Below are 26,285 nucleotides of genomic sequence, written 5' to 3' on the forward strand. Positions count from 1 at the left end.
AAAGCCTAAATCGAGACAGGTAGTGACCCTGAGCCAAATGTGACCCTGACATGACCCTGAGTATCATCGGCACCCAGAATGATGCCTTGCACATCATAGATATTAAATGAGTATTTGTTGAATGAATGAATGAGTGAATGATGAAGCGGAGGAAAATTATAAAACAAAAAATAGAGTATTAGAATTAATATTTCTTATTTGTCTTCATTTTGATGAAAATTCAAGTTTGATTAGAAAAGAGGAGAGGAGCAGCCTGCTTCCTTCAGTGGATGGACAGTCAGTGGATGGACAGTCAGTGGATGGACAGTCACAGGGACACGGGCATCTGGGCACATAAGAATAAATGGGACCTCAAGGAGGAGGGGTTGTGTTCCTGGGTACTTCACCCCTGAGTCCCAAATATTGAAGAGTTCTTTGTCTTTCACAGCCTAGCACGGCGCTGGGAATGTGGGGATTCTCAGCACACATTTACTCAATGAATGGACCAGTAGACTGGAACAAGCCCGGCGTCATGGCTGGGAATGAGAGCTGGTGAAGGAAAGCAGCTTCCCACAGCCTCTGCCAGACCTGCGCCCTTTGGACGGGATTCCTCTGCAGTTGACTGCGTGGCCAGCATGACTTTAAAGGCCTCTGGGGCTCGTCCTTCCAGGGCTTCTCCTGGCAGAATGCCCCACACTGCACATACTCCATCGTGCCTTCTTTCTGAAGGCCCCTCCTGGCTCTGAGCCCGAGTCGTCAGATGCTCGTGCTCATCTTGTTTCTCCCCAGGCCTCTTCCTCTGCATCAGCTCTCTGTACATCTGGCCATCGAGCTTCCTCTTTGATGGTCTTACTCACTGGCTGGCCTCAAGCTTATAATAACTTATTCCTCCTCCTCCCTTCCAGGCCCCAGTGTCCTCCAAGCAGCCAAAATACACACATTGCCCTCCTTTCATCTTTCCCTATAAAACAGCCCCTTGTGGATAGATCGAAAGAAGGCTTTTCTGAGCTAGTGGCTCTAATTTTGGCTTTCGAAAAATCTTAAGACTTGGTTTCACACCCTGGCTTGATCTCACAAGTTTCCCCTTCGCAGCCCTCGGATGCTGGTCTGTCCGACCCACTGTGTTTGTCCGACCTGTTTTAAGGACTCAGAAATATGCAATGGTAAATTAATAAGTACCACACTGCTGACTTTGAACATGCTTCCCTAGCGTATGTCAGCAATAGTTACATCACCCTGAAGTGGGAATATTAAGTGAACCAGAAAGCAAAAAGAGGCTATTTAGCAACATATCCGATGTCATAGTGTCCTCCACAAACTGGGAAAGTGAAGAGTAAAGCAACTTGTTCTGCGCTGAATTGTGTCTTCCACACTGCGCGCCTCCAATCCCAAATTCATAAGTTGAAGTCCTAAACTGTAGTACCTCAGAATGTAACTGGATTTGGAGATGGGGTCTTCAAAGAGAAAATAAAAGTCAAATCAGGGCATTAGGGTGGGTCCTAATCCAATGTGACTGGTGTCCTTATAAGAAGAGGAAGTTTGGACACAGACAGGTACAAAGAGAAAACCATGCAAGGACCAGAGCGATAGCAGCCATCTGCAAGCCAAGGCGAGAGGGAACCAACCTGCCAACACCGCGATCCTGGTCTTCTGGCCTCCAGAATAGTGAGAAAGTAAATTTCTGTTGTTTAAGCCACCTAGCCTGTGGTTTTGTTATACGGCCGTAACAAACTAATATATGAATCAAGTCTTTATAATATTTCCTCTCAAGAATACATGAAGTGTTTATATGTCGATTATTCAGGCAACTTTTTGAACTAGCTCCCCTAGTATTTTCAGTATCTAATAGTCTTAAGTAATTAGATACAAATTTCTTAAAGTAAAGATGATTATTCTTTATAATCATTTCAAAAGAATATAAAATTTAAAAAAATATTCTCAATTGGGACCTGGAGAAAGAGAAACCATTTTATCAAATTTGCAAAAGATTCTAACTTGATAAGGAGGGAAAAGATATTAATCAAACATGACTAACCTTGATAAAGACGGTAAAATTTAACAAAAAATTAAAGTATTCCACTTAAGTTTTTTAAAAATCTGCTATATGATAGCTATTAAGCCATGCAGAATAAAGGTTTAGTCATTTTCCTTGACTGCAAGCTCTACACGAATTAACCAAAAAAGTTAATGCAATTTACCTATAATCATTCTTTCATTCAATTAACATTGCCAGAAGTGAAACTCAAGGATTCAACAAATTATATATTGCCAGTCGCTAAAAATTTCTCTGTTCCTCCCTTGTTTAAAAAATGGTATTTCAAAAGCTCCTAAGGCAAATTTTTCTTGAAAGGAAATATTTAGTTTTTAAAAAAAAAAAACAGGGAAGAAAGTCCTTATCTTCTGGTTCATTTCCTAATTCTGCAGGCACCTCCATAGACTCCTGGAAGGTGAGGGTTTGCAGATTACAGGTTTATTTAACCTTCCACTACGCCCAAGGCCTTCAACATCCCTGATACCTGAGGAGGCAAGTAGTTTTACTCCCGGGCTAATCAGGCGGCTGCGAAGTTCCATATTGAAAAAATGTGTTTTCTTGAAAGCACAGGTGTTTGGTTCTGCATTGCCTCTTTAAAGTCTTAATAACAAACCTAAACTTCTCCGTAACAAAGCCTTCAGAGATTTTTTTTCAAGCTAAATATTCTCAGGTCTTTCACCTACCCTGGCTTTGAAATCTTCACGAGCGTGGTGGCTCCTCACGAGAGACTTTCCCCTTTGCTCATTTGTTAGTTCCTTTACTCCTTCTCTAGGTATTTGTTGAGTGCCTATTGTGTACTTGGCACATTACTAAGCACTACCTATACAATACAGACAATTAAGCAATCAATGTTCAGGCTTAGTGCTACACTGGGACATACCACCTGTTGTGAGAATGAATTATTGGGGTGTTAAATCCCTACCTTGAAGATCAGGAATGCTTCCATAGAGACCTGAAGATGAGTTCAATTTGGTTGGATGAAACAGAGGAAGTAGGGCTTGAGCAGAGGAAATGGCAGGTTGGCTTCTGGAATACCACCTGTGCCTCTCAGTAGCTGTATGACCTTGAGCAAGACATTTAATCTCTTAGCCTCAGTTTCTTGGTGTGTAAAATGGGAATAAGACCATACAGTGTGAAGTGTGAACTGCCTAGCACAGTGCCTGGCACATAGTAGAGCCTTGAAAAAAAAAAAGGCTGCCATCATTGCCACTGTCGTCACTGTCATCATCAGTTAGGGAAAACACGGACGTGATTGTCTCTGGAGGGGTAAGAGTATATGCCTCGCCCTCCATGAGCACCAGTCATCAAAGAGAACAGTGGCTATGTCACCCACTGGGGGATGTCCCCTGCCACCATCCCCACACACACATACGCTGCAGTTGCCATACCCGTGGGCAAGCTGAGGAAAGAACATCCTGGAACTTAAGAAGGAAATGAGGGAGGGAGGAGATTTGAGAGTGTTAAAAGATAAACTGAAGCATATTAAAATTTTTAAGTTTATTTGAGCAAAAATTTTTAAGTTTATTTGAGCAAAAATCGAATTGGGCAGCATTCCATCTAGCAGATTGGAGGGAGCGCCGAGGAGCTGTGTAAAATGAAAGACTTTTACAGGCAGAAGGAAACAGTAATGAGGGAGTTAGTTACACTAGACAAAAAAGCAGGTTGGTTATTGCGAGGTCGTTTTCCTTTAGGGATGGCAGGGGTCTATCAGGCAGATTACCTAACTAGTGATGATCGGGTGATTCCCGATTGACTGGTTTAAGAGTCCATTTCTCAGAAAGCCAAGACTGTAAATCAGTCTTGATTCGGTGATGTGGGACTTAAATTAACATAAGCAACTCCATTTTGGGCCTGTTGAGTTGTTTTTAACAAGAGGAAGAGATAAAGGAGAGTTACAGAAAAGGAAGGGGATAAACAGTTTAATAGAGAAGAGAAAGGGAGGAAGAAAGGGAGAAAGACTGTAGGAGAAAAAATCAAGTTATTTATTCAATGGCTGGGAGAGCTTTTAACTTTGTGGCTGTTGGAAGTCAGATACTATGCTTTTTTGGATTTCCCTGTATTAATCAATCACAAAATAGGAATGAGGAACTCACTTCATAGAGTTTATGAAAAATGAATGAAAAGAGACATTGGTTTATACATAAAACAGCATAGGCATGAAGAGGTGCATTTTATGGGGAACAGCAGCCTGGGCCAAGCAACAGCCATGAGAGTCATCACTTCTGATGGTAAAGACACACTCCAGATACTCAGTTTTTAAATGTGGGTTTTAAGCCCTGTGCTATAGGAGGCTGACCTCTGTACAGGCTGGAGGCCCACCTGTGCCAAGTCCATCTAGGTAGAAAAATACTAGCAGCTATTTTCAAAGCTTCAAAAGGGGCAGACACAAGCTACAGTTAGTTTATACTCTCCAGCTGCAATTTTCCCTACAGATGTTATTCATCCTGCATTGTCTTTCTGGCTCGTGCCCCATAGCATCTCTTCCTAAAACCTCTTCCTCCTGCCCATGTACATCCCACCTAATTTATCTCCTGCAATGGTTCTCAAACTGAAGTCTCTAGAAAGGCAACCTTCTCATGCCCCAAAGTAGACCTGCTGAATCAAAGACTCTGGGCCCAAGGACAGTAGTCTGTGTTCTAACAAGCCTTCAGGAGCTTCAGATGCACAATGAGGTTTGAGAACCACTGCTCTACTGCCTGACCTACAGCCTCACCTTACACCCTGACTGACCCTACTGACCCACCCCCAACCCCAGCCTAACCCTACATCAACCCCTCTCCCTTCCTGATCATACAGCCCATCCTGCTCCCTTTCCTGATCCTGCCACCCCCCTCAGTGCTGTCCTGTTCCCCCTCAATTCTTGATCCACTGCCCCACATCCCCTTGCCTCATCTCTTTACATCCTCACTCTCCTTCCCAGATCCTACTTACTTACTCCCCTGCCCTAATAATGCTATTAGCTCACCCCCACGCCCCTGCCCCATCTACTGCCTCACCTCCTCTCCAGGCCTGATCCTACTGCCCCACCCCTTCTCTTTCAAAACTACTCCCTCCTTGGCTTTCAGAGTATAGTTGGACCTTGGCTCTCCCACCTGGAGAGAGTGAAAGAAAGCCATCCCAGCACAGGAACCAGAGAAGGGGCATCTGGAAGGCAGAGGAATTGGTGATGGCATCACATTCTAGATAAGAGGGATCACTGACTCCAACACTTAATAGATGAATAGACTGCAGCGTGGAGAAGAAAGGTGACTTGCAAGCAGGGTCACTTGCTAATTAGAAGTCAAATCAAGACTGGAGCCATTCACATGAGTCTTCCAAATGAGTCCTTCACTCAGTCATTCAACACAAACTGAGTTTTTGCTGTGGGCAGGACCAAAGCCAGAGCCTGAAGTCTGGAGACCCCAGGTGTAACCAGCAGCAGGGGCAGCACCTCCAAATACAGATGGGCATTTCACGGTCTGCTCAAGGAGCAAACAGAGGCTGAAATCAGCAGGCCCGAGTATGAGGCGCCTTATTCTTTGCTCAAAGGCACACCTGCCCCTAACACCTGCATTCTTTCTCCTTTCCCTAGCTGGGCGGGGTTGGGGGATGGGGGATGGGGGATGGAACCTTTTCTTTTTAGGTTTGCAGAAGCCTTGACAACTTTGCCAAATGGCTTAACCTCTTAGTCTCAGCTTCCTTGAGGATAAACCGATAACCTCTTTGCAGTGTTTGTCTTTTTTTCATGGATTATAATTGAGCTGGCATGTGCCTGCTCAGAGCAGGGCTCAGGAACTAGAGTACCCTCCACAGGTGCTATGAGAAATGTTATACATCCCTATTTTCAAGGGTTTACAGTCGTGGCGAAAACGAGGCGAGTAAAAAATAACTAGAATAGGAATCCCTCTTGGGTACTTGTCACTATTACTCCTCGAATCATAAGGCAGACAGGGTTGACACTTTACCAAAGGACCCACGGTGTGTGGGGCCGGTCCAGGGACAGTCCTGCCTGGCTGGGAGAGGAAGTGTTATTATCAGGCTATTATCATCAGGCTATTATCCAAAAGACCCTAACGGTTCCCATACCTAAACTATATCAGGAGCTATGCTTGCCTACAGGAACTGAAAAGGATTCCTCACCACGAAATGAAGAAGGCCCAGCACAAAGACCTAAACCGCGAAAGGGTACCGTGGGTGAAAGGGCAGAGCGCAAGCGAAGAACGGCCACGCATGCGTAGAAGAGCCCCACCGCTCCCCGCCACAGCACATGCGTACAGAGGCTCCTTCCCAGTAGGGGAGGTCCGCTTATAGCATGGGTTAACCTTTTTTCTGTTGCTTGATCAAAGAACCGAGTTTCTGTTCTGCTTCACTGACCCATTTCTTCTATTGATGCAAACGGCACTAGGCAGAAGGACCTTGGTTTGGGTCCCCGACCCAGAAGGGTGGGTAACAGAAGGAGGTTGCCTTTGATTTGGCCCTGACTGATAACAGGCCTTGGCCAGGGAAAGATATTCCAGGTGGAAGAAAGAGGGTGCTGGGAACGCTTTATCAGGAGGCAAAATTTCTAACCAGGATAAAGTGGCTTCCAGGCATGTAAAACTGGTGGCCTCAATGGGTCATCTCTCCAGGAGCCAGAAGCTCTGATGGCTTCTAGCATCTGCTTTTCCTCCCTCCCTGATAGTGCAAACAAATGTCAATTAGGGGGGTTGTTTTAGGAAGTGAAAATTCATTTTCTAGCAGCCAGCACTTGAAATTTTTAGAAATTATCAACCTAAGGGAAAAGCTCCATTGGCAATACAAAGCAGAGCATTCTTAACTTAACTCTCTAGGCCTGCCGACTCTTTCAATCACATTACTGATTTAGGTGGTTTCACCTCTTTAATGAAACACATTGCATTTTTACTCATATTTTGATGTCAGGTTCAATGAGCAACGTGTGCAAAAGTGGAAATAAGTATCTCATCATGTACTGTGATTTCCTAGGAATATAACTTGGGGCTGTAGACAGTGAGTTCTTAGATTGTCTTCATTATCTTTATTTTTAAATAGTAAATTAACTGTTATAAAGAAATTTCACTAAATTCTGTGGCCTCCACCCTCTGCCCTAACACCTCTGGATTTTTCCTAGCAGTGTGTGTGGGAGGAGGGGGTGGGGAAGAGGGGTTTCAGCTTCCACCATCTCCTGACCACACTACTGGACCAGCTTCCTTTGAAATCTCCACTGCTGAGGTAGGCCTTGGGACCTCCCCTCCCTTCCAGGATGAGGCTCCATTATTTCTCCTTTGTCCTTTGTTCAGCCCTGACTCTATTTTAGCTCCAGCAAGGGAAGGTAAGCCAAAACCAGTCCCTTCCAACTTAGACACCATCTTTGGCCATCTCACTGTAATCTCATCTGCACTGCAAATACGTCTCCCATTACGCACCTGATGCCTGACAGTTCCAGAAATATCATATAAGAAAGAACGGGGAACTGAGCTCCCCACCTACTGGGAGGACACAAGCAGGCCACCTCAGTACTACATCTCGGGGTCCTGCCCCCAAGGAAAACAAAAGCCCATAATCCAGACATCCTAGGAGACTGGCTCTCTGAGTTTGCCTGCACTTCTCTCAAGTGTGTACTTTCGTTTTAATAAACCTTGCATTTTCCTGCTTGATGTTTGTCTTGCCCTTAAATTCTTTCCCTCAGCATTAGACAAGAACCTGGTCACCGGAGCTCCGGGTCGAGTCCTCTCTTGGACTTCTGTCCCCGGTCGAGCTCTCCAGTGTTAGATCCACTGGCATATTACCACAAACAGCTCTCTTACAACACAAACATGAATTCTGCATGTGTGCTATTGACTCAAAGGGTAATTTACTATAGAGAAAGGAAAAAGTTTCAAGGTTAGTAGAAATCAAATGAACTAGATTGGTAAATTTAGAAAAGAACATACACATTAACAAGACCTCCTAAAAGACAAAACAGGGAGAGCCGGCCGGTGGAAGTGTAGACAGATGGTTTGTGTACATTCCAGAACTGAGGAGAGTCAAGAATACAGTGGGAGTTCGGGCAAAGAGGGTTAAGATTTTAAAAAGCTGATATGCCTTCACGGTTGCCCTGGTGACAGTTTCACTCCCCCATATGACAGCGATATAATAGACAAATATGCACAAGCAAAGCAGGCAGTAATTAAGGGTGCGGGACAGCATGACCTACAGTCAGTGTCACGTGGAAAGGGGCTGAGGGAGGAGTTTTGGAGGGGCTGTGATGGGGGATGGGTGCAGAGGGGAAAAATCTGAAAGCTTCCATGAGCTTATGCTCTGGGTATAGCACACCCTACTGCTCCAACTCTATCTGCCAGCATGGTTGCCTAGAAGGGACTTTGGGCTGGAGAATGTGCTTGTTCATTCTCCTGGTTGCCTGGGAGTATAGGCTCTTCCTGGCCTTTGCCACAGCCCAGGAAGGCTGAGGCTGTCCAGAAGGCACAGTGGGTGGAGAGCGAGTCAGCAGTGATCCAAAGTGTTGCCTGCTCAGATTCTGCCAGAGGCTCTCACTCCTGCAGACTGAAGCCCAGCTCTTCATCAGAACCCAGAAGTCATAAACGATATGGTTCCTGCCTCCTCTGGCTCAGCTACAGCGCAGACCACCCACCTTGCAGACATGGCGGTTCCAATGGCGTGACCACATCCCACCTCTGCACTCCGTGCTCACTCCTCTCCTGCTCCCTCACCCTTTACAGCTCCACCTGGTCACAGCCTTCACCAGGAACTTTCCTAAACCAGCTGTTTCCAAGTGTGTTTTGGAGACCTGTAGGGGTTCCTGCGACCCCTTCAGAGTGTCCATGAGGTCAGAACTATTTTCATAATGACATTAATGTTTGCTTTTTATATTCTCATTCTCTCATAAGTCTATAAAGTATGAACTCTGGGTTTTAGATTGCAACTAACCTTTAAGAAACTACCATTTGTCAAGTTTTGATGTTGTATCAAATAAGAATATCCACAATTACATGAAAAATACTAAAATGCTCCTCCTTTTTCTGACTACAATCTGTATGAGGCCATATTTTCTTTTTTCATGTAGTCCAACCAAAACACTTCATGACAGATGAATGGATGAGAAATGAGAATCCAGCTGTCTTTGATTAAGCCAGACATTAAACAGATTTGCAAAAGTATAAAACGGTGCCATTCCTCTAATATTTTAAATTTAGAAAATATTGTTTTTCTATGTAAATATTTTATTTGTTATAGGTTATGAGTTTATTCTTGTTATTTTAATTAATGAATGAATTAATATTTTTTAAAGTTCTATTTCTCATCCAGTAAACTTTGATAAATCTAACTCTAACCCACACAAACAAAAGCTTTTTGGTATCCTCAATAATTTTTTAATGCAATAGAGTCCTGAGACCAAAAAGTTTGAGAGCCGCTGCCTTATACTGACCCTCAGCAGGCAGAGTGGGCTATAATTTAGCTATGCCTCTACTACTGTGTACAGATACCACCAAAATCATGATTTCTTTATGTGTCTGTTTCCTCTACTACATATTTGCCTCTTGATGGTGGTTGTTCTTAAACCTCTTTGTTTAACCCAGAGAAGCAACTCCAGATGAATGAAGTAAGAGATAAGCCCCCATGGACACACATCACAGGCTGCTGCCTGAGCAGCCTGCAATCACTCACAGGAGGGGTGGATAAAAACATGCACGATTTTTTTAATTGGCTCAAGTTTTTACTGAGACGTGGCGGTTTAGATATAAATATTAAAATTTAGACATAAAATGGAAACTTTTTTAAATCAGAAAATTCAAACAAAAATAAACTAAGAAACAATTATGCTTCTACTCTGTTAAATTTTAAGAGAAGTAACCAGTGAAGTACATCATGCTATTAGACGGACAAAATGGTTTGCCTCAAAAAAGCGCAACATGGCCTGGGCAATGTTCTGAACACAGAAAACAAAAGGCTGAGAAAAACAAACACCCATAAAACACAAGACCTCATATTCTAAGAATAACGAGAAAGCTGTCCAAACTCAGGGTGATGACTACAATGAGCACGGCTTCTCCATCTTTGTTCCTGTTAAAGTAAGACCAAAAGCAGACTGTTCTTGAGAGTCCAGGCCAAGGTCGTGGTGTCTGCCTTCTGATTTCGTGATTCTCACTCACTCACCCATGTGCACAAGTCAAGCAGCCCTCCAGCACGTCTGGGAGTGGCTACTTGCCACATTTTGGGATGCGAGGGAGGGGGCTGCCATGCTCCATCCTGCTCTTCACCCCTGAAATGTTCTCTGGCATAATGAGAAGCAGGATGTAACACTGGATGTGGAGTGCATGCCTTAGGCAAAACTGGCTTCCACCTCTTACCTCAGAAGACAAGGGCTTCAGAGCCTCATCTTAGGGCCAAGGAGGAGTTGAATGCTGCCAACTAGGAAAGGCCCAGGTTGTTTGTGTGAGCGCGTGTGTGTGTGCACGTGTGTGCAAGTGTATATGAAAGAGAGAAAGAGAGGGGGAAGGAGAGACAGACAGAGACAGAGACAGAGAGACAGACACAGACAGAGAGAGTCAGAAAGAGAGATTGATTTTGAGCCAAGAGAAGAAATATGCTTTTCTGGCTAAGTCTGTGTTGGCTTGTTCAGAAAGCAGCCCCATCAAAAACCCAACTATGCAATCATTGCTGGTGATCTAGGAATCAGGCATTTCCAGTTCTCTCTCTATATATATTTATACACGTTTATCATCTTGAAATTTGTTTTTAAAAGCCCTTTAATCAGCATACTAAACATTCTCCAGTCTTTTTCACATTTGCAGAAACCTTATGTTTACATCACTATGGAAACAGGGATTCTCAGGGGACTAAAGACATGGAAGGCCCAGTATCACGAGGTCATCATTTAGATTAACATCAGTGAAAATTCTGACTCTTAAAACAGGGCTCTCTGGGTCCCTTTGGTCTCTGATTGTAATTTTGGATGCTGAGACCACCAGGCCACTGGCCATTTCTCTCAGTGGCCTTCATAGGGGGTCAGGTTCTAGTGGCTGGTCAATAACATATACATGTAAAATGGTTCCAGAGAATGACTTCATGGAATGATAGTCATGGTAAAGCTATCATTCATTGCATACCTACATTTTACATGTATTACCTCATTGTCTCCTCACAAGAATATTCCAAGGTCATTCCAACCTTGTAGATGAGGAAATTGAACTTCGGAGAGATCATGCTACTTCAGTGTACACATTTAGTAAGTACTGGAGCCAGGACTTGAACCCAGGTGTATGCCAAAACCCATTCTCTTCCATTGACCCTATATCCCAGACTTACCAGAGCCCATATGTGCAACTAGGACAATTTATCTACATTCTGTGTTTTTCATGACCTTTCCTTTCTCTCGGAGAAAGAAAAAAAATTCCCTTGAAAAAAACATGTTCACTGTGTCAGAATAACAATCCCCTGACATCTTCTATTCCTAATATCTTAATTCAGCTCATGACGTTCCCACCTGTCTTCTGTGCCCACTCCTACTGCCCACAAGCTCTCCTGCTCATTTCCCATGCTGCCATGCAGGGGAGCATTATTAACACAGATTAGGTGGACAAATCCCATAAAAAATTTTCATGACACCCTTGTCCAGAGAAGTCCAACAGGACCTTTTCAGATGAAAAATCTTGCCCTTGCACATTGGAAAACACTCATGAGCCTCTATTAAAAAGAAGGCTTTGAAATAAGAGAGATTTCATTTTATCCTCCACATCCTCGACTCGGGGTGCACTCGTTACCAGTGAGATTCCCCTCCGCCTTGGCACACCCAACAGGGCACCCAGGGACAGGGAAGTTTCTCCTACTGATGCCCATCCTCTGGCCTGGAGGTCCACCCATAACCACCCCTTCTGGCCTGCTTCTGTAGGTGGCACCCCCATCACTCACCCAGGAGGGCCGTCTGAGGGTGGGTCCGAGCGTGTCTCCCTCTGGAGATGGACCGGGAGGGCGGCCGCTCCCTGGCCTCCGTGGGGAGGAGCAGGATCTGTCCGAGAATCAGCAGAAAGCAGCCCACCTGCATCTTTTCCATCTTCAAGAAGGGGAAGCAGAGCAAAGCTATGACAAACAGAACAGGAGGAGGGGGCAGAGTGAGATGTCTGACTGCCGCCCTGCCTTCTCACGTTTCACACATACCCCTTGTACTTAAAATGCCATTTGTGTGTGTGGTCCTTAAGAAATCCGGTAACTCCTATTGGTAGGTTCTTGGATACTCTGAGTAGGGCATGCATAGCTGGAATTTTTTATTGCTTTGGCTGCTAAAAGACTGAATGGAAAACTTTAGGGGGAAAAAGTCTATCCTGAAATTTCTTTTCAATTAAGTTTATTATCAATTATTCATAGTCACATTCTATATCTTGGATTTGAAAAAGGAAAAACTACATTTGAAGATTCCAAGTAACAATAGTCTTTCAGTCTAATAATAATGAATGGCACAAATTAATATGTATAAATTTCCCAAGGAATTCATGCAAAGCTGACATAAGGTAGTATCACATAGCCAGCCTCCCAACCTCCCACATACATCTATTAAGAAGGAGCATAGTGCAGTGGCTAAGGGCTTAGACTCTGGCACCAGACTTCTCGGCTTTGAAACCTGGCTCTGCCACTTGCTACCTGTGTGTGACCTTGGGCAAGCTACTTAACCTCCCAAGCCTTATGGGAACATGGGTAATACTAGTTAATTGAGTGAGTTAATACATGTAACCAAAGCATTCAGAATAGTGCCTGGTACACATGGGGAGGCGGGGACAAGCAAGCAAGCAAAGGAGCTAGAGGACCAGAGAAGAATAAGATCAAACCAGATGTTGAGTAAAAAGCTCTGAGATACATAAAGAATTCTAACCCTGAGTTGAGTTTCAGGTCTACAGGGGTAAGGGGAGTTTCAAACAGAGTAGCATTGTCTTTTCTAAAATAGAGCTGCCTTTACCTATTCTCTGTATGGGTTCTGAAGAGTAGCTGGTATGAAGGTTTGGAGGAAGGATTCTAAGCACAAAGTGCCATGGTCAGATCCACGTTTTCCTAGGATGGCCTATCTCAGTGCTTCGCATGGGATGAGATAGACACTTGGCCACACGATGGATGATGTCAAGACTACTCTATCTGGCAAAACCTCACAGAGAAGGCAATATCCTGGGTCAAAGTTTAAGTTTATTCTTCCATTATCTATGAACATAATGGGTATCACAGTGATTTATCATTTATACACATTAGGTGTAAAGGAGGGAATATTTAAAGAGGAACAACATTAAAGCAACATTGTTGCATATAAAATCTTTACTAAGTTCTTATCCTGTTCTTGGCAATTTCACCCAACTGATTTCATTTAATCCTCACACATATCTTGCAGAAATCAGAATTATTACTTCTGCTTTTTAGAGATGAGGAAATTGAGGCTCAGGGAAGTTCACTAACTTAACCAAGTTCACACAGCTAAGGTAAGCAAAGTAGGGATTCCAACCCAGGGTAAGCAGGCCAACTAGCCAATTCATTTATTAACAGAAAACTCAATTCACTGCAAGTCAAATCCCCAGAAGTTAATTCATGAAAAGCCACAGTGGTGTCACTGTCAGAGGCAGGAAGAGGACAAGGCCAGGGCAGGAACCATTTCCCAAAACTTAAATAAAATACTCAATAACTGAGTGAATTATTTGTTCAGCAAATCGCTTTCAGGAATTGACCCGATGATGAACCCAGGCCTGTCAACCTTCAAAGTCCACAGTTTTTCACACTTGCTGTATTGAGGTAGCTCACTTTTCACTATGCATTAAAGTTATATCAAAAAAAGCAAATGTTTATTCAGGGCTTACTATGTGCCAGGCACTGGGCCAAGTGCTTTAAATGTATTAAGTCATTTAATTCTTACAGTAACTTGGAGAAGTTAAGTAACTTACCCAGGGTTATGTAGCCAGTAAAGAGGAAGCTCCAGGGCACACTGGCTCATTATAGATAACTACTGCCCCCGCCTTTTTAAACAAATTTGAACTGGTCCCTGTTCATAGCTTTAACTGTGAGATTCCTTCTGAGAAAAGGAAGAAAACTTAAAAAATTTTTGCCTCTTTCTCTGCTCTTAAACCTACTTTAAAGCTTCCTTGATATTTATCACATTTTATATGATATTATAAGTGTGTTACATCATTTATACGTTGTTTATTATTTAACACTGTTCTCCTTCCTCCAAACTGAGCAAATACAGATGCTCCCCCTCACCCCCCACACACATCCCATCAGCAGTTTCCATTTCTGCAGTTTCAGTTACCTACAGTCAATGATGGTCCAAAAATATTAAGTAGAAAATTCCAGAAACAAACAATTTATAAATTTTAAATTGCGGGCTGTTCTAAGTAATGTGATGATATGTTAGGCCTTCCTGCTCTGTCTTGCCCTGGATGTGAATCATCCTTTTGTCCAATGTCTACACAACTTGCCCGTTAGTCACTTAGTAGCCATCTTGGTTATCATATCGACTGTCATGGTATCACAATACTGGTGTTCTAGTTACTTTTATTTTATTTAATAATGGCCCAAAGAACAAGAGTAGTGATGCTGACAATTTGGATATGCCAAAGAGAGGTCAGAAAGTGCTCCCTTAACATGTAGAAAAAAAATATATAGTAATATAGGGTTCAGTACTATCCAAGTTTCAGTCATCCAATGGGGGTATTAGAACGTATCCACCACAGCTAAGGGGGGACTACCATACGAAGTCCATGTTTATTTATTTAAAAACAAATAAAACATGCTCTCAAAGCCTACTTCCATCCTGATACATTTGCACTTAAATTCAAACATTTGGAACATAATGTGGTGAATAATTATCATTTTTCAGACAAACCAAATACCATATCATGTGGTTTGGGTTTACTGTGGATTTCAAGAAGTGGTTGCATTTTCAAGTCACCATTGCTAACTGAAAGGCACTGAGGATAGGTGAAGGCTAGAAAGTTAAAAATAAACAGAACTATGTACACCTGAAACTAATATGATATTATATGTTAACTACATCTGAAAAATAAAATTTTAAAAATAATCTAAAAAAGTTTTAAAAAATAAAATAAACAGAACTAAAACTTCTAGCTGTCTAACCCTGAGCAGGTTATTTAGCCTCTCTCTGCCTCAGTTTCCTCATCTATAAACTGGAGATAATAAACGGACCTGGTTATCTGGATTAAATCAGTCCATATATATAAAGCACACAGATCACTGCCTGGCACATAGTAAGTGCTCAATAAGCATTAGCTACTTGCTGTTTTTGTTATTATTATATTATTGTCATCATTATGCAATCAAGCAAATTAATATAAAGTATACATTGTTAATATTGGCATACTAAGCCATTTAATGTACCTTAACTTGTTTTTAGAGATGAGGAAATTGATAGTTACTATGACACGCAAATCCATAATCTAAAAATATATTTAGTATCTGAAAATATTTAAAACTTCTTTTTCGTACTGCAATGGCACAGCAAGTCACAGGCTGGTAGAAAATCTTTGTAAAACGTGTATCTGATATATTATTTCTATCCAGACAATATAAACTCTTATGACTCAATACGAAAAAGACAAACCACCCATTTGAAAATGTGAGAAAGATTTGAATGGTCATATCACCAAAGAAGATATTCAGCTGACAAATAAATATATGAAAAGGCATTCAACATTCTTAGTCATTAAAAAAATGCAAATTAAAACCACAATGAGATTCCATGACAAATCCACTAGAATAGCTACAATTAAAAAGGCTGATATGACCAAGAATTGGCAAAGAATTGTGAATAACCTAGAACCCTAAAACATTGCTGGTAAGAATGCAAAATGGTGCAGCCACTTTGGAAAACAATTTGGCAGTTTCTCATAAAGTTAAATGCACACTTGCCAAATTACACAGCACAGGGTGACCAACTGCCCTGGTCTGCCCAGAACTGCTTATGTTTTAACACCGAAAGTCCTACATCCTGAGTAATTCCTCAGTTTCAGGCAGACTGGGATGTTTCGTTCCCCCATCAGCAACCCCAATCCTAGGTATTTACCCAAAAGGTATAAAAACACGTCCACACGAAGAGCTATACTCAATGCCCCTAGAAGCTTTATTTGGAAAAGCTAAAAACTGCAAACAGTGCAAATGTCATATATTGGTGAATGGATAAATAAATTGTGGTACATCCATGCAATGGAACACTACTCGGGAATTAAAGGAATGATATACTGGATAAATTTCAAAATACTTATGCAAAGTGAAGGCAGCCAGAAGCAAAAAAAATTACATACTGAATGATTCTAATTATTTCAATGACATTCAATAAAGGGCAACATTATATGACAGAAAGCAGATCAGTGGTTCTGGGGGTTGGAGGTGGGAAAAGAGGATTGGCTACAAATGGGCATGAGGGAAATTTAGGGGCTTATAGAAATGTTTACATCATGATTACCTGGCTCTATACATTTGTCTGAATACATCAAATTATACACTTAAAAGTGATAAATTCTATTGTATGTAAGTTATACTGTAAAAAAGCTGTTTAAAAGAAATTAAAAGAATGGGCACAAGGATAGTGTATACATGCTCATATAAAGCCAGTATGGCAATATTAATATCAGACAAGATAGATTTTTATAAAAAATGCAATGGCAGTGAAACAAGAAAAAATAAGTCAGTGCATGTAGCCCATATTAATAATCGCTTCTCAGTTCAGTATTTACAGCTGATAGCATTCGAAGAACAGGAGCCAATTCTAACCGGAAAATGGAATGATGTGTGAGAAACAGTTTCTTTCATCTGTGGGTATATGAGAAGAATTGTGCTGAGAAATAGAGGTTAATTCAATCTGAACAGATTCTCTGAAGCATTTGAGAGCATTTGGAAAGAATATTTGAAAAATTACAACAGCTTTGACTTTTGTTTTAGCAATTTTTCTCCTCTCCCTGGGACAATGAGTCTTTTCATTCAGTTTTACCAAGGGAGTGGGAAGAGAGAGAGGAGACTGTTCTGACCCTCTTAGCTATGGGCTCTTCTAAGCATCACTGTTCCAAGTAAATTGACATGCGAGGAAACTCCCACCAGAGTCAACACTACATGCTGGGGTCCCCGAGAGGAGAGGCCTGGCTCCGCCATGCACACTGTGTGACCTCAGTTAGGTGACCTAATTCTCTGGGCTTTAGTTAGATAGCCATATGATGAGGGGCGCGGCCTGGAAGCAGTATTCCTCAACCTAAAGCAGACCACCGACCACGGCCACGCTGCCTGCTACCCTGGAGAAAGTTGGGCACGCAGCACTCCCAGGCCGTTAGTCCTGCCTCCGAACAGGGAGAGAAACAGGGGAGGGCACTAACACTTCTTAGGTGCCTATTTTTTGGCCAGGCCGTGAACTAGGTATTTTGTATATTTTCTTCTTCTTTGATCCACACGATCATTCTGTGAGGTGAACACGTTCCCAAATTTATGGGTGGAACACTGAGATTCACAAATGAAAACTGTCTCCAAGGCCTCAGAGCATCCCTTGGGTAGTCAGCTTACTTGTTTAAAAAAAGGTTCTGAACCATCTCCCCAAGTCTGAAAGTTCTCAGACATCAGATTCCGTAGCTTTGTCCCTCAAAGGCCACTCCATCAGCACAATGAGCAGGCATGCTAACGACTCTCTGCGTCCACAGTGTCACAGTACCGGAGCTGCAGCAATCTCGGAGGCCGAACCTTCCTGTCTCCCATCTAATGCCAGAATCCCCATCTCGTGCAAGGCGGCATGTGGGAGCCCAGCCTCCGCTAGGACTCAAGGCCATGGTTTTCAGGTAGCTCTAAATTTTAGGCTGCACTCTCCTTGATGTCTACCTGACATTGCCTGTCTGTGATTGTCACCCAATAGTAAAGGCCTGCTTGCCAGCCCACCCTTTCCAGATATAGAGTCACCTTCTTCCACTAAAGTACTTTCACTGTTAAGGTGACCCCGCCTGTGCAGCCACCCGGACTGGGAATTTACAGGCAGCTTCCACATCTTCCTCACATCACCATCACATTCACGAGGGGACAAACCCTGGATTATGGCTGCCCTGTCCAGCACTCCTGATTGTCCCCACCACTGACCACTGCAGCGATGCTCCATTCTTTCCATTTTTCCCCCAGACGCAAGCAGGAGATTTAGAACTGCTCTTCCTGCCGAGGGTCCTTCATCTACTGGTCCCATCCTTCTCTGTTCAGAACCAACATGTTAATATTCAAGGCACTCCATGATGGCCCACTGCCCACCCCTCCAACTATGGCAGACCCCCCAGCCGTGCCTGAAGAACTCAGGTTCCTGTCATAGCTGAGTACATTCACACATGCTGGTCCCATAGCCTGGAAGGTCTACATTCTATATTGATCAAAATTGTCTTCACTCCTCAAGCCTCAGCTCACGTCACCCACTCTCTAAAATGTTCTCCGATTTTCCCAATGAGGATTGACTTTTCTACACACCCTTGACAGTGGGTTTCTTACCTGCTCTATCTAGCACTTGGTCCCTTTTTCTTGCTACCGTGTGTCTCCCTGCCTAGACTGCAAGCGAACCTTGGGACCACACCTTGTCATTTCTGTATCCCCCACGTGCTCGGTGCTGAATTTTGTAAGTAAATTTTTAGAAAATAGATAAATGTTGAATGAACACATTTATTGATCAACGAAAGATCAATAAATGTTAACTCAAAGTGGCCCTATTTCTGCACCAGACAACTGCCAAGGCTGAGCCAAGATCTTCCTCTATATACTATATTCGCCTGAATGTAGGAGACCCCAACGGTGTCTCCTATGATGGGAGGATCCTTGCCTTTTCCCTCCTGCTGGCTGGAATGAGGGCATGCAGGCTGGAGCCCCAGAAGCCATTCTACACCATGAGGCACCATGGAAGTGGAAGCCATGCTGCATGGGAAGAACAATGAGACAGAAGGGTGGGTCCTGGCCACTCTCACTTTGGATTCACTGCCTCCAACTGCTAGAATACCAAACAGAAATAAACTTCTTTTGTGAAGCCACTATCATTTCAGTTTTTTCTGTAACTTGGAATTGAACACAATCCTAATTAATAGACTGTTTCTAAGCCCCTTCTATTGAATCCATCTGGCACTAGCACTGAATTCAGTCTTCCAAACACAATATCATGTTTCTCATGCTCTTGCTCAAAAACTGTCAGTGACTTCCACATACCATTAGGATAAAATCTAGATTCCTTAGCTTAGCAGTCAAAGCCCCATAATCTGGCCCTGTGTTACAATGCTAACCTCAGCAACTCCCCCCAGCCGCCCAACAATGCCTCACCCCCAACACACACACACACACACACACACACACACACACACACACACACACACACACACACTCATTAACCTCCATTCTAGCCCAGTGGCTCCATACAGTACCTCTTACTCTCTGCTGGTTGGATTGAGTTAGAACAACTGAGATATGGGTAGGCGACTATGTTAACTTATGTGGCAAAAGGGACTTTGTCGGTATGAGTAAATTAAGAATCTTGAGATGGAGATATCAGCTTAAATTATCTAAGTGGGCCCAATATAATCACAAGGGTCTTTATAAGAGGGAGAAGAAGGGGCAGGGGAGAAGAGGGAGCAGGGAGGAAGGGAAGGAGGGAAGGGGGAGGAAGAGGGGAAGATAGGGAGGGGGAGACTGAAAGACAGAAGAAGAGATTAGGAGCCAAAAAACATAGGAAGCTTTTGGAAGCCAGAAAAGGCAAGGGAACAGATTTCTCCCTAGAGCCTCCAGAAGTAATGCAGCCTTGCCAACACCTTGATTTTAGCCCAGTGAGACTTATTTAAGACTTCTGACCTCCAGAACTTTAAGATAATAAATTTTTGCTGTTTTTAAGCACTAAGTTTGTGGTAATTTGTTACAGCAGCCATAGGAAACTAATATAATAACCTAAAATAGCAATGGGGGATTCCAATGAGGGGTGAGCCACACTCCCCAATGGTAGATAACAATTCCTGTAACAAAAGCCTTAGAACTTTCCCAAATGCTAGCTGGTCCACTTGCTCAGCCACTGACTACGTGCAGATACTTCGGTAAAAATTTCAGTTTCAACAAACTTTGAACATTACTATATCCTACACACTGGTGGATTCATACACATTAATTATCTCATTTAACCTTTACAACAACCCTACGGCATAGATAGTATCATGCTCATTTGATGGACGATACAGCTGGGGCTCAGATAATATTGAGCACTTATACTGAGCTGGGCACTTCACGTGTATTAACTAATTTAATTCTTCCAACAATCCTGTTCCCCATTTATAAATGAGGAAACTGAGGCACAGAGAGTTTAAGTAACTCTTCGAAATCTTTCCAGGTGGTGAGTGGCAGGACTGAGACTGGAATCCAGGTTCTTCAGGTTCCAAAGTCACTGAGTGTGCTCTGGGTTGTATCCCCAGCGCTCATCACTGCCGTCCTTACGATCACCTATTACTGACAACAGCTGAAGCCTCTGGAATCAAGCCCAGCACTGCCTTTCTCTCTGAGTCCCCGTCATGGTCTTGCTGGGTAAGGCAGTGGTGGCTGTCTGCCGAGGCACATGGCATGGTTCAAAGATGATCTCACGGGCTGGAGCTCCAAGTGGCAACTGGTCCCTTGGAAGTGGTTCCCTGGCACTGTTTACTAGCAACAGTGATGACATGCTCTACTCTCGACTTGGCACTTCAGCCCTCCTCTTCCCCTGACCCCCCTCAGTTATTCCCAGATGCACGTTAAATAAGGGGAGCCCTTCTGAGCTTCCCTAACTATGAGGAGTTGCAGGAAAGTGCTCTCTCCATCATGCACATGCCACAGATCAGAGGCAGCAAGTCCCAGGGAAAGCACTGGAGACTCTCTCGCCTACTTGACTGGTCTCAAACTCAACTGCTCACCCCCCTCAGATGTCCTCTCTCACTGCCCACCCAGCTTCATGCCCACCACCTTACCCAGGCCAGCATTTACACCCGTCACACGCTCTTCTGCCTGCTTGTCCTGAGACCTGAGCCTGTCTCTACCCCTTTCTCCATCCCCACCCCCTCCTCACCTCATGCTTTCTCTTAGACACCAGTCAGAGCTGTTTCTTGGCAAACCATGGGATTTCCTCCTAGAACCTCCAATGACTGTCTTATGCTTCTCTGTCATTCAAGGAACAATCATTTATTTCCTTTTCTTTAAATCTTGGGCCTCATTTCAACTACCTTTTCCTGACGGAGATATATGGTATTGGCTGATAAGAGCTTCAGGTATGACAACCATCTGAGGGTGTCTCAGAAGTGGACTCTACTATAGCATCTCCAGTGATTGAGCTCAGGCCTCAGTGACTCCAGTTTGCCTGGGCCTGGACTCTAGAAGCAAGGAAACTTATAGCCCTGATTTGTAGAAAAGAGAGGCCTAGCAAACTGGGAAAGAGCGGGGAGGGGCTGAGACTGAATTTTACTGGCAGGAATAAAAGTATAAACAGATAGGGAAGTAGAAGGTGAAGAGCCACAGGTCTCTGCTTCCTCAGTGGAGGATTCTAAGGAACCAAGTTCCAGGGGCTGAAAGGAAACTTTGCAGATCATAAACCCATCTTGCTATCTCGACATGGTTTTATGAGGCTGTCTCTTTGAAAGCAGGCAGGGAGAACTGTGGAAAATTCCATTTAAATATACGCAGATTATCTGCCACCTTCATGTATCCACTGAGAGGTTATCTTCATGAGTTGGGGAGGAGGTGACTACTCATAAGAATGCCTTGCTTTTTCTGGAAAGACAGGTGATGGAACTCACTATCTAACCTTAGGGTGCACCTGGAACTGTTCTAAGGACTTTAACAATCCTCACAGCCCTGTAGGAATTATCATACCATTAGACAGATAAGGAAGCTGAGGGGATAGAGTAGTTTACTAACCTAGGTAAGCTAGGCGGGCCAACCCCAGAGTTCCTGCTCTTGGCCTCAGCCCCCTGCAGCCTCTTGATTGTGTCCTGATTGTCCCACTCCTGGAAGGCCGATTAAACGCACGTGGTGCAGATGCACCCTCCCCGATTTATGACAACTGGAAATTTGGTCATCTGGGTTTCTGCAGGGTAAGAGTTCGTGATCCTGAGAAGCTTCCTCCCTGAGCTTCCAGTCCTAGAGACCTTAACCAGAAAGGGTCTCCATTTTTCTGTCCTGTCCCCAAAATGTCCTTGGGCTTTCTAGCAACTACTATAAAATGTCCTCCCCTTTCTCTCCTTTCTCCATAGGTAGGGAGGCTGGAGCTTAAGCTGCCACAGAGAACCAACAACAAAATCCAGACGACACGGGCATTCAAACACCAGCTGACCAAGGCCTGAGGGGTGAGAACTGGCATCCATCTGGCTTGTGAGCTGAATAGGGATCCACTGGATACCTGCTCAACAAGTCTCCCTGTCCCCGGTCGATGGAGAGTAAGTCTGGGTGTCCCCGCGGCGGGGCACAGCGCCCCCACGGGGCACTCGGACGTGGCCGCTTTGCCGTGCGCCCCGCTCAGGGAGCGCGCCCCGCTCGCGGGGCCGGGGGTGGCCTCACTTCTCCCGGCAAGGGGTCCGGGCAGCGCGGCCCTCCCTGTCGCGCTCTGTCGGGAGGGGTCGGAGCGATGGGCCCCGGGATGGGAGGGGGCGCCCGGCGTTCGGGGTCGCGCGGAGCCGCAGGGGCCGAGGGGTCAGCGCCCGCGGGCGTCGGTCAGCCCAGGCTTTGCCTGTCCGTCAGTTGGTTGATCCGTCTATCTGCGCCCCAGGGCAGCGGGGCCGTGCGGAGTCCCGGGGAAAGCGCGCCCCGCTCACCTGCAGCCGCCGGCGCCTGGGAAGCGAGACAGAGGCGCGGCCACCCGGGTCTTTCTCGTGGGCCTCCTCGCTTCGTCGAGAGCCACGGGTACCCTCGGGGATCGCTCGTGGGAGCTGAGCAAGAAGCCCGCGCCGCTGCCGCTGTCTCCTCCTCGGCCGCCTCCTCCAAGTCCCATCCCCGAGCGCTCCTCTCGCTCTCTGGCTGCTTGGAAGGCTCGCGGCCAGCGCGGGCGGGCGGGCGACGGGGGAGGCGGCGCCGCGGCGGGCGGAAGGAGGGTTGTCCTCTTTGGGGATGGGGAAAGGGCGGAGAGGGAGCGGCCTTGAGTGCGGCCCCACCCTGCAGGCAGCCCCGGGAGCTGGGCACCTTAGCGGTGCGCCTTGCCTGCTGCCACCTGGCTCCATTCGGTTTTTCTGCAAGCGAAGAGGGGATCGGACTCCAGGGGTCCGGAGCCACAGGCTCAGAACTACAGGGAGCTTGGGGGCTTGGTGGAAGGATGTGGAAGGGAAGAGAGAATCTCCAGGGGGGGAAGGGAGGCACGGCAGGGGTCCTATACCGTGAACTTGGGGTCACCGATGACGACAACGAAGAAAAGTGGTGAGAATTGGTGGCGAGTGCCAGGAGCTGTCTTGGCAGTACCCAGAACACCTTACCAGTACGAATTCGTATTAACAGAGCGTCCACTGACCAGGGACCAGGCCCCAGGATGAGGAGGGCCGTAGAATGTCAGCACGAAAAGGAAACAAGAATCTACCATAAAGGTGCTGAGAAAGTCTAGTTCAGACAAGACTCGAAATTATGGGCGAAGACTGCCGTTTTGTGAAGTGGGAGAAAGTGACCTTAGGTCCCCAGGGAACTTTGGAGGGATGCGGAAGATAGGATTGGTCAGTGGCAGGGAAAGGGCCTGGCATCATCACTCTGCCAGCTCTCCCTGCTCCTGGCCAACTGGAGTGACTGGGTTCTGCACAACAGGCCAGGACATCTCCTAATGATGGCTCCAAAATTCTATCCCCGAACTACTAACCCCACGCACCCAGTTCAGGTTTTAACAAGCTATGGGGGAGAGGCAGCAGAACTGAGTTAATGAGTTTCAAAACCTCTGAATGTGCCAGAGACTAATCATTTAGTGCTCTTGGCTGCCTTTATTGCTAACCATCCCTTCTTTTGATGATAGTTAATTTCTGGAATATGAAAAAACGCCATGTACAAAATCAATTCAGAAAAGCTCCAGGAGTGGGTAATTAAAATTCCAGCCTTAAAGCAAGGGGTTAACATACTCAAGCCATTGGGCAACTCAGTGGTACCGTGATGCCAAGAAAGAATCTTGGATTCCTGTTCCCTTTCTAGCACCTTAGGCCCACTGGGCACTCTTGGCTTCCTGCACTGATTAGAAATAGGTTCTTTGTATACTTTAGGGAGGAGGAAGGTGGAGGTCAGAAAGCAGAGGAAAGTCTTCAGGAAATGTTTGGTCTCTGAAGACTTGGATCCCACAGATGAAAATTCTTCCTGAGTCGGGGCCAGTGAAAATCCCCTAGGAGCTGGGGAAGTTGAGTTACACTTTTATGGAAACTTACATTTAAAACGTGCTGCTTTGTTCCAACTCACCAATATGACCCAGTAATTTACCAGGAAGACAATAGTCATTCCAAAATCCTTCCAAATTTTAAAGAATTGTAATGTGCTAACTGATTCCCAGTGACTCTAGTGTATGCTAACTAAAATGGGTGTTTTTCCCCCAGGGAGTTCCATTGCAGTTCTTCAGAATAGGAAGTCTTTGTTTGAAGCATGCCTGGGGGCAAGTCAAGTAGGTCAATGAGTTGTTCTACCTTGTTAAATGATCTTAAGATCTGCCAGAAGAAAAATGAAGCAAAAGTGAGTTCAATGCCCTGAAATATCAAGTCAGAAAAAAAACATGCCTTAATTTCCCGGTTACCTTCAGAGTGAATGCACGTTAAATAATAAAGGCTACTAGGGAAAGCCCAAATTTTCTTTTACTGCCAGAGGCCCTGCTTAGTGAACAGAGAATCTTATTCATAAGTGTGGGATTAAGATTTTTAGTTCTCATGTAGACACTCAATCAAGCAGATGAAAATTAGTGTGTAGTATCTGAGAGTTCAAGAGTTAGTTAGAATTGATAACTGTTTAAAATAATTACACCTTGGTAGCCATACTGGGTTCAACTCTCAGTTCTCGGTGTCCCCATAGGGTTTATTGTGAAATGGAGTAAGGATATGGTGGGAGTTGGGGGCTTTTTAGACTCAGACTTCACTTTCATAAATAGCCTCAAATGTAGGCTTTTGACCTAAGCATTCATTTGTTCCTTTTAAACAATAGAACTTTTTGTTTTGTTTTGTTTTGTTTTGCTTCCTAAAGGGCAGATTGAAATGAGACTATCACACAGAAAGGAGACCAGAGTATAAGGAAACCAAAGAGCCTACGAGTTGGCTCTCAGACCCATAGCTTAAAATAAATCCTGTGCTGAATGAGGAGAAATGTAAAATTACAATGTCACCTCACTTGCACTGTTTCTCTAGGTGACCCATAATGTTCAAATCCTTTGAAAACTCTTGGCGCTCCTTCCCCTCTCACTCAAGTAGAAGGGCAGGATGTCTCCAGCTGCCAACTGGAGATTAGGGGTTAAGAGGGGACCAATGCAAGGGAGTGGCTGGGTTTCACTCCCGCTCAGGGCTCCCTTCTTGGTGCCCCACCAACATGGACAGCTGGTTCCATGTCCAGAGGGTCCCTTGAAGAACAAGTTGGGCTGATGGTACCATTATCCCAGGTGAAATAATTTCTAAACAAATATATCATCCCACCTTGGAAAGACAGGATGAAAGAGATCGGGAAAAAAACTAAAGCAAGTCAAAAATTTGTTTGGGAAAGCAGTACACATTTCAAAGACTCAAATATTTATACGTGATTTTTAACTTGGATCATTCGTTCCTAAGGGTGAGGACTAGGCCTTCTGCTTGTTGCAGACATTGCCCTATGCCATGCTATGGAAGGGATTGGGCTGTTGCAGCTTTAACCTAGACTTTAGAGCCTTGTAGTGTTTGTGGAATCAGGTTGATGAAGCTACCTATTAAGAATGAGATAATAGGGTGAAGTGGGGAGCCTTAAGGCATAGGCAAGAGTGAGTGGAAATCTGACTTGTTTTCTCAGATATTGACAAGGCTGAAACACCACCTGTCTTCCTGGAGGCTAGTTTCTACTTTTGAAGTGGAGGATGGACCTGCTATGTGTGAAAGCATTGCTCAGAAACAGATTGCTGCTTCTTTCATTCCTAAACCTAGGAATTGGCACGAAATGATCTGTTGTTTGAAGCCAAAAGCCTCATGCCTGTGTCACTCAACTAATACCTCTCACAATGCCATTAATGAGTCTATGTCTGCATTGGTTGCCTGGTATTAAATCAGATTGCAAGATACTTGGGCAATGAGTGTGTGTTTCTGTCCTATAAAATCATCCAGCCTGCTGGCAGAGCTCAATAAGTGGCAATTCAAGA

General features: G+C 44.6%; 1 protein-coding gene across 3 annotated transcripts in view; it reads right to left on the reverse strand.

Moving 5' to 3' along the window:
- Positions 1-22,915, reverse strand: part of MATN2 (matrilin 2) — a 132,006-nt gene extending 109,091 nt beyond the window's left edge. For 2 of the 3 annotated variants that reach the window (XM_039853489.1, XM_039853486.1), the window contains exons 1-2: positions 22,783-22,915; positions 11,897-12,064 (exon numbers count right to left, since the gene is read on the reverse strand). In XM_039853489.1, coding sequence (XP_039709423.1) covers positions 11,897-12,038 — 142 coding nt within the window. In that variant the 5' untranslated portion in view covers positions 12,039-12,064; positions 22,783-22,915. The remainder of the gene's footprint in view (positions 1-11,896; positions 12,065-22,782) is intronic. The other variant, XM_039853488.1, reaches the window with a different exon arrangement.
- Positions 22,916-26,285: the final 3,370 nt, after the last annotated feature.

This window comes from Pteropus medius, unplaced genomic scaffold (genome assembly GCF_902729225.1).
Source record: "Pteropus medius unplaced genomic scaffold, Ma_sr-lr_union100, whole genome shotgun sequence".
Classification (NCBI taxonomy): Eukaryota; Metazoa; Chordata; class Mammalia; order Chiroptera; family Pteropodidae; genus Pteropus; species Pteropus medius.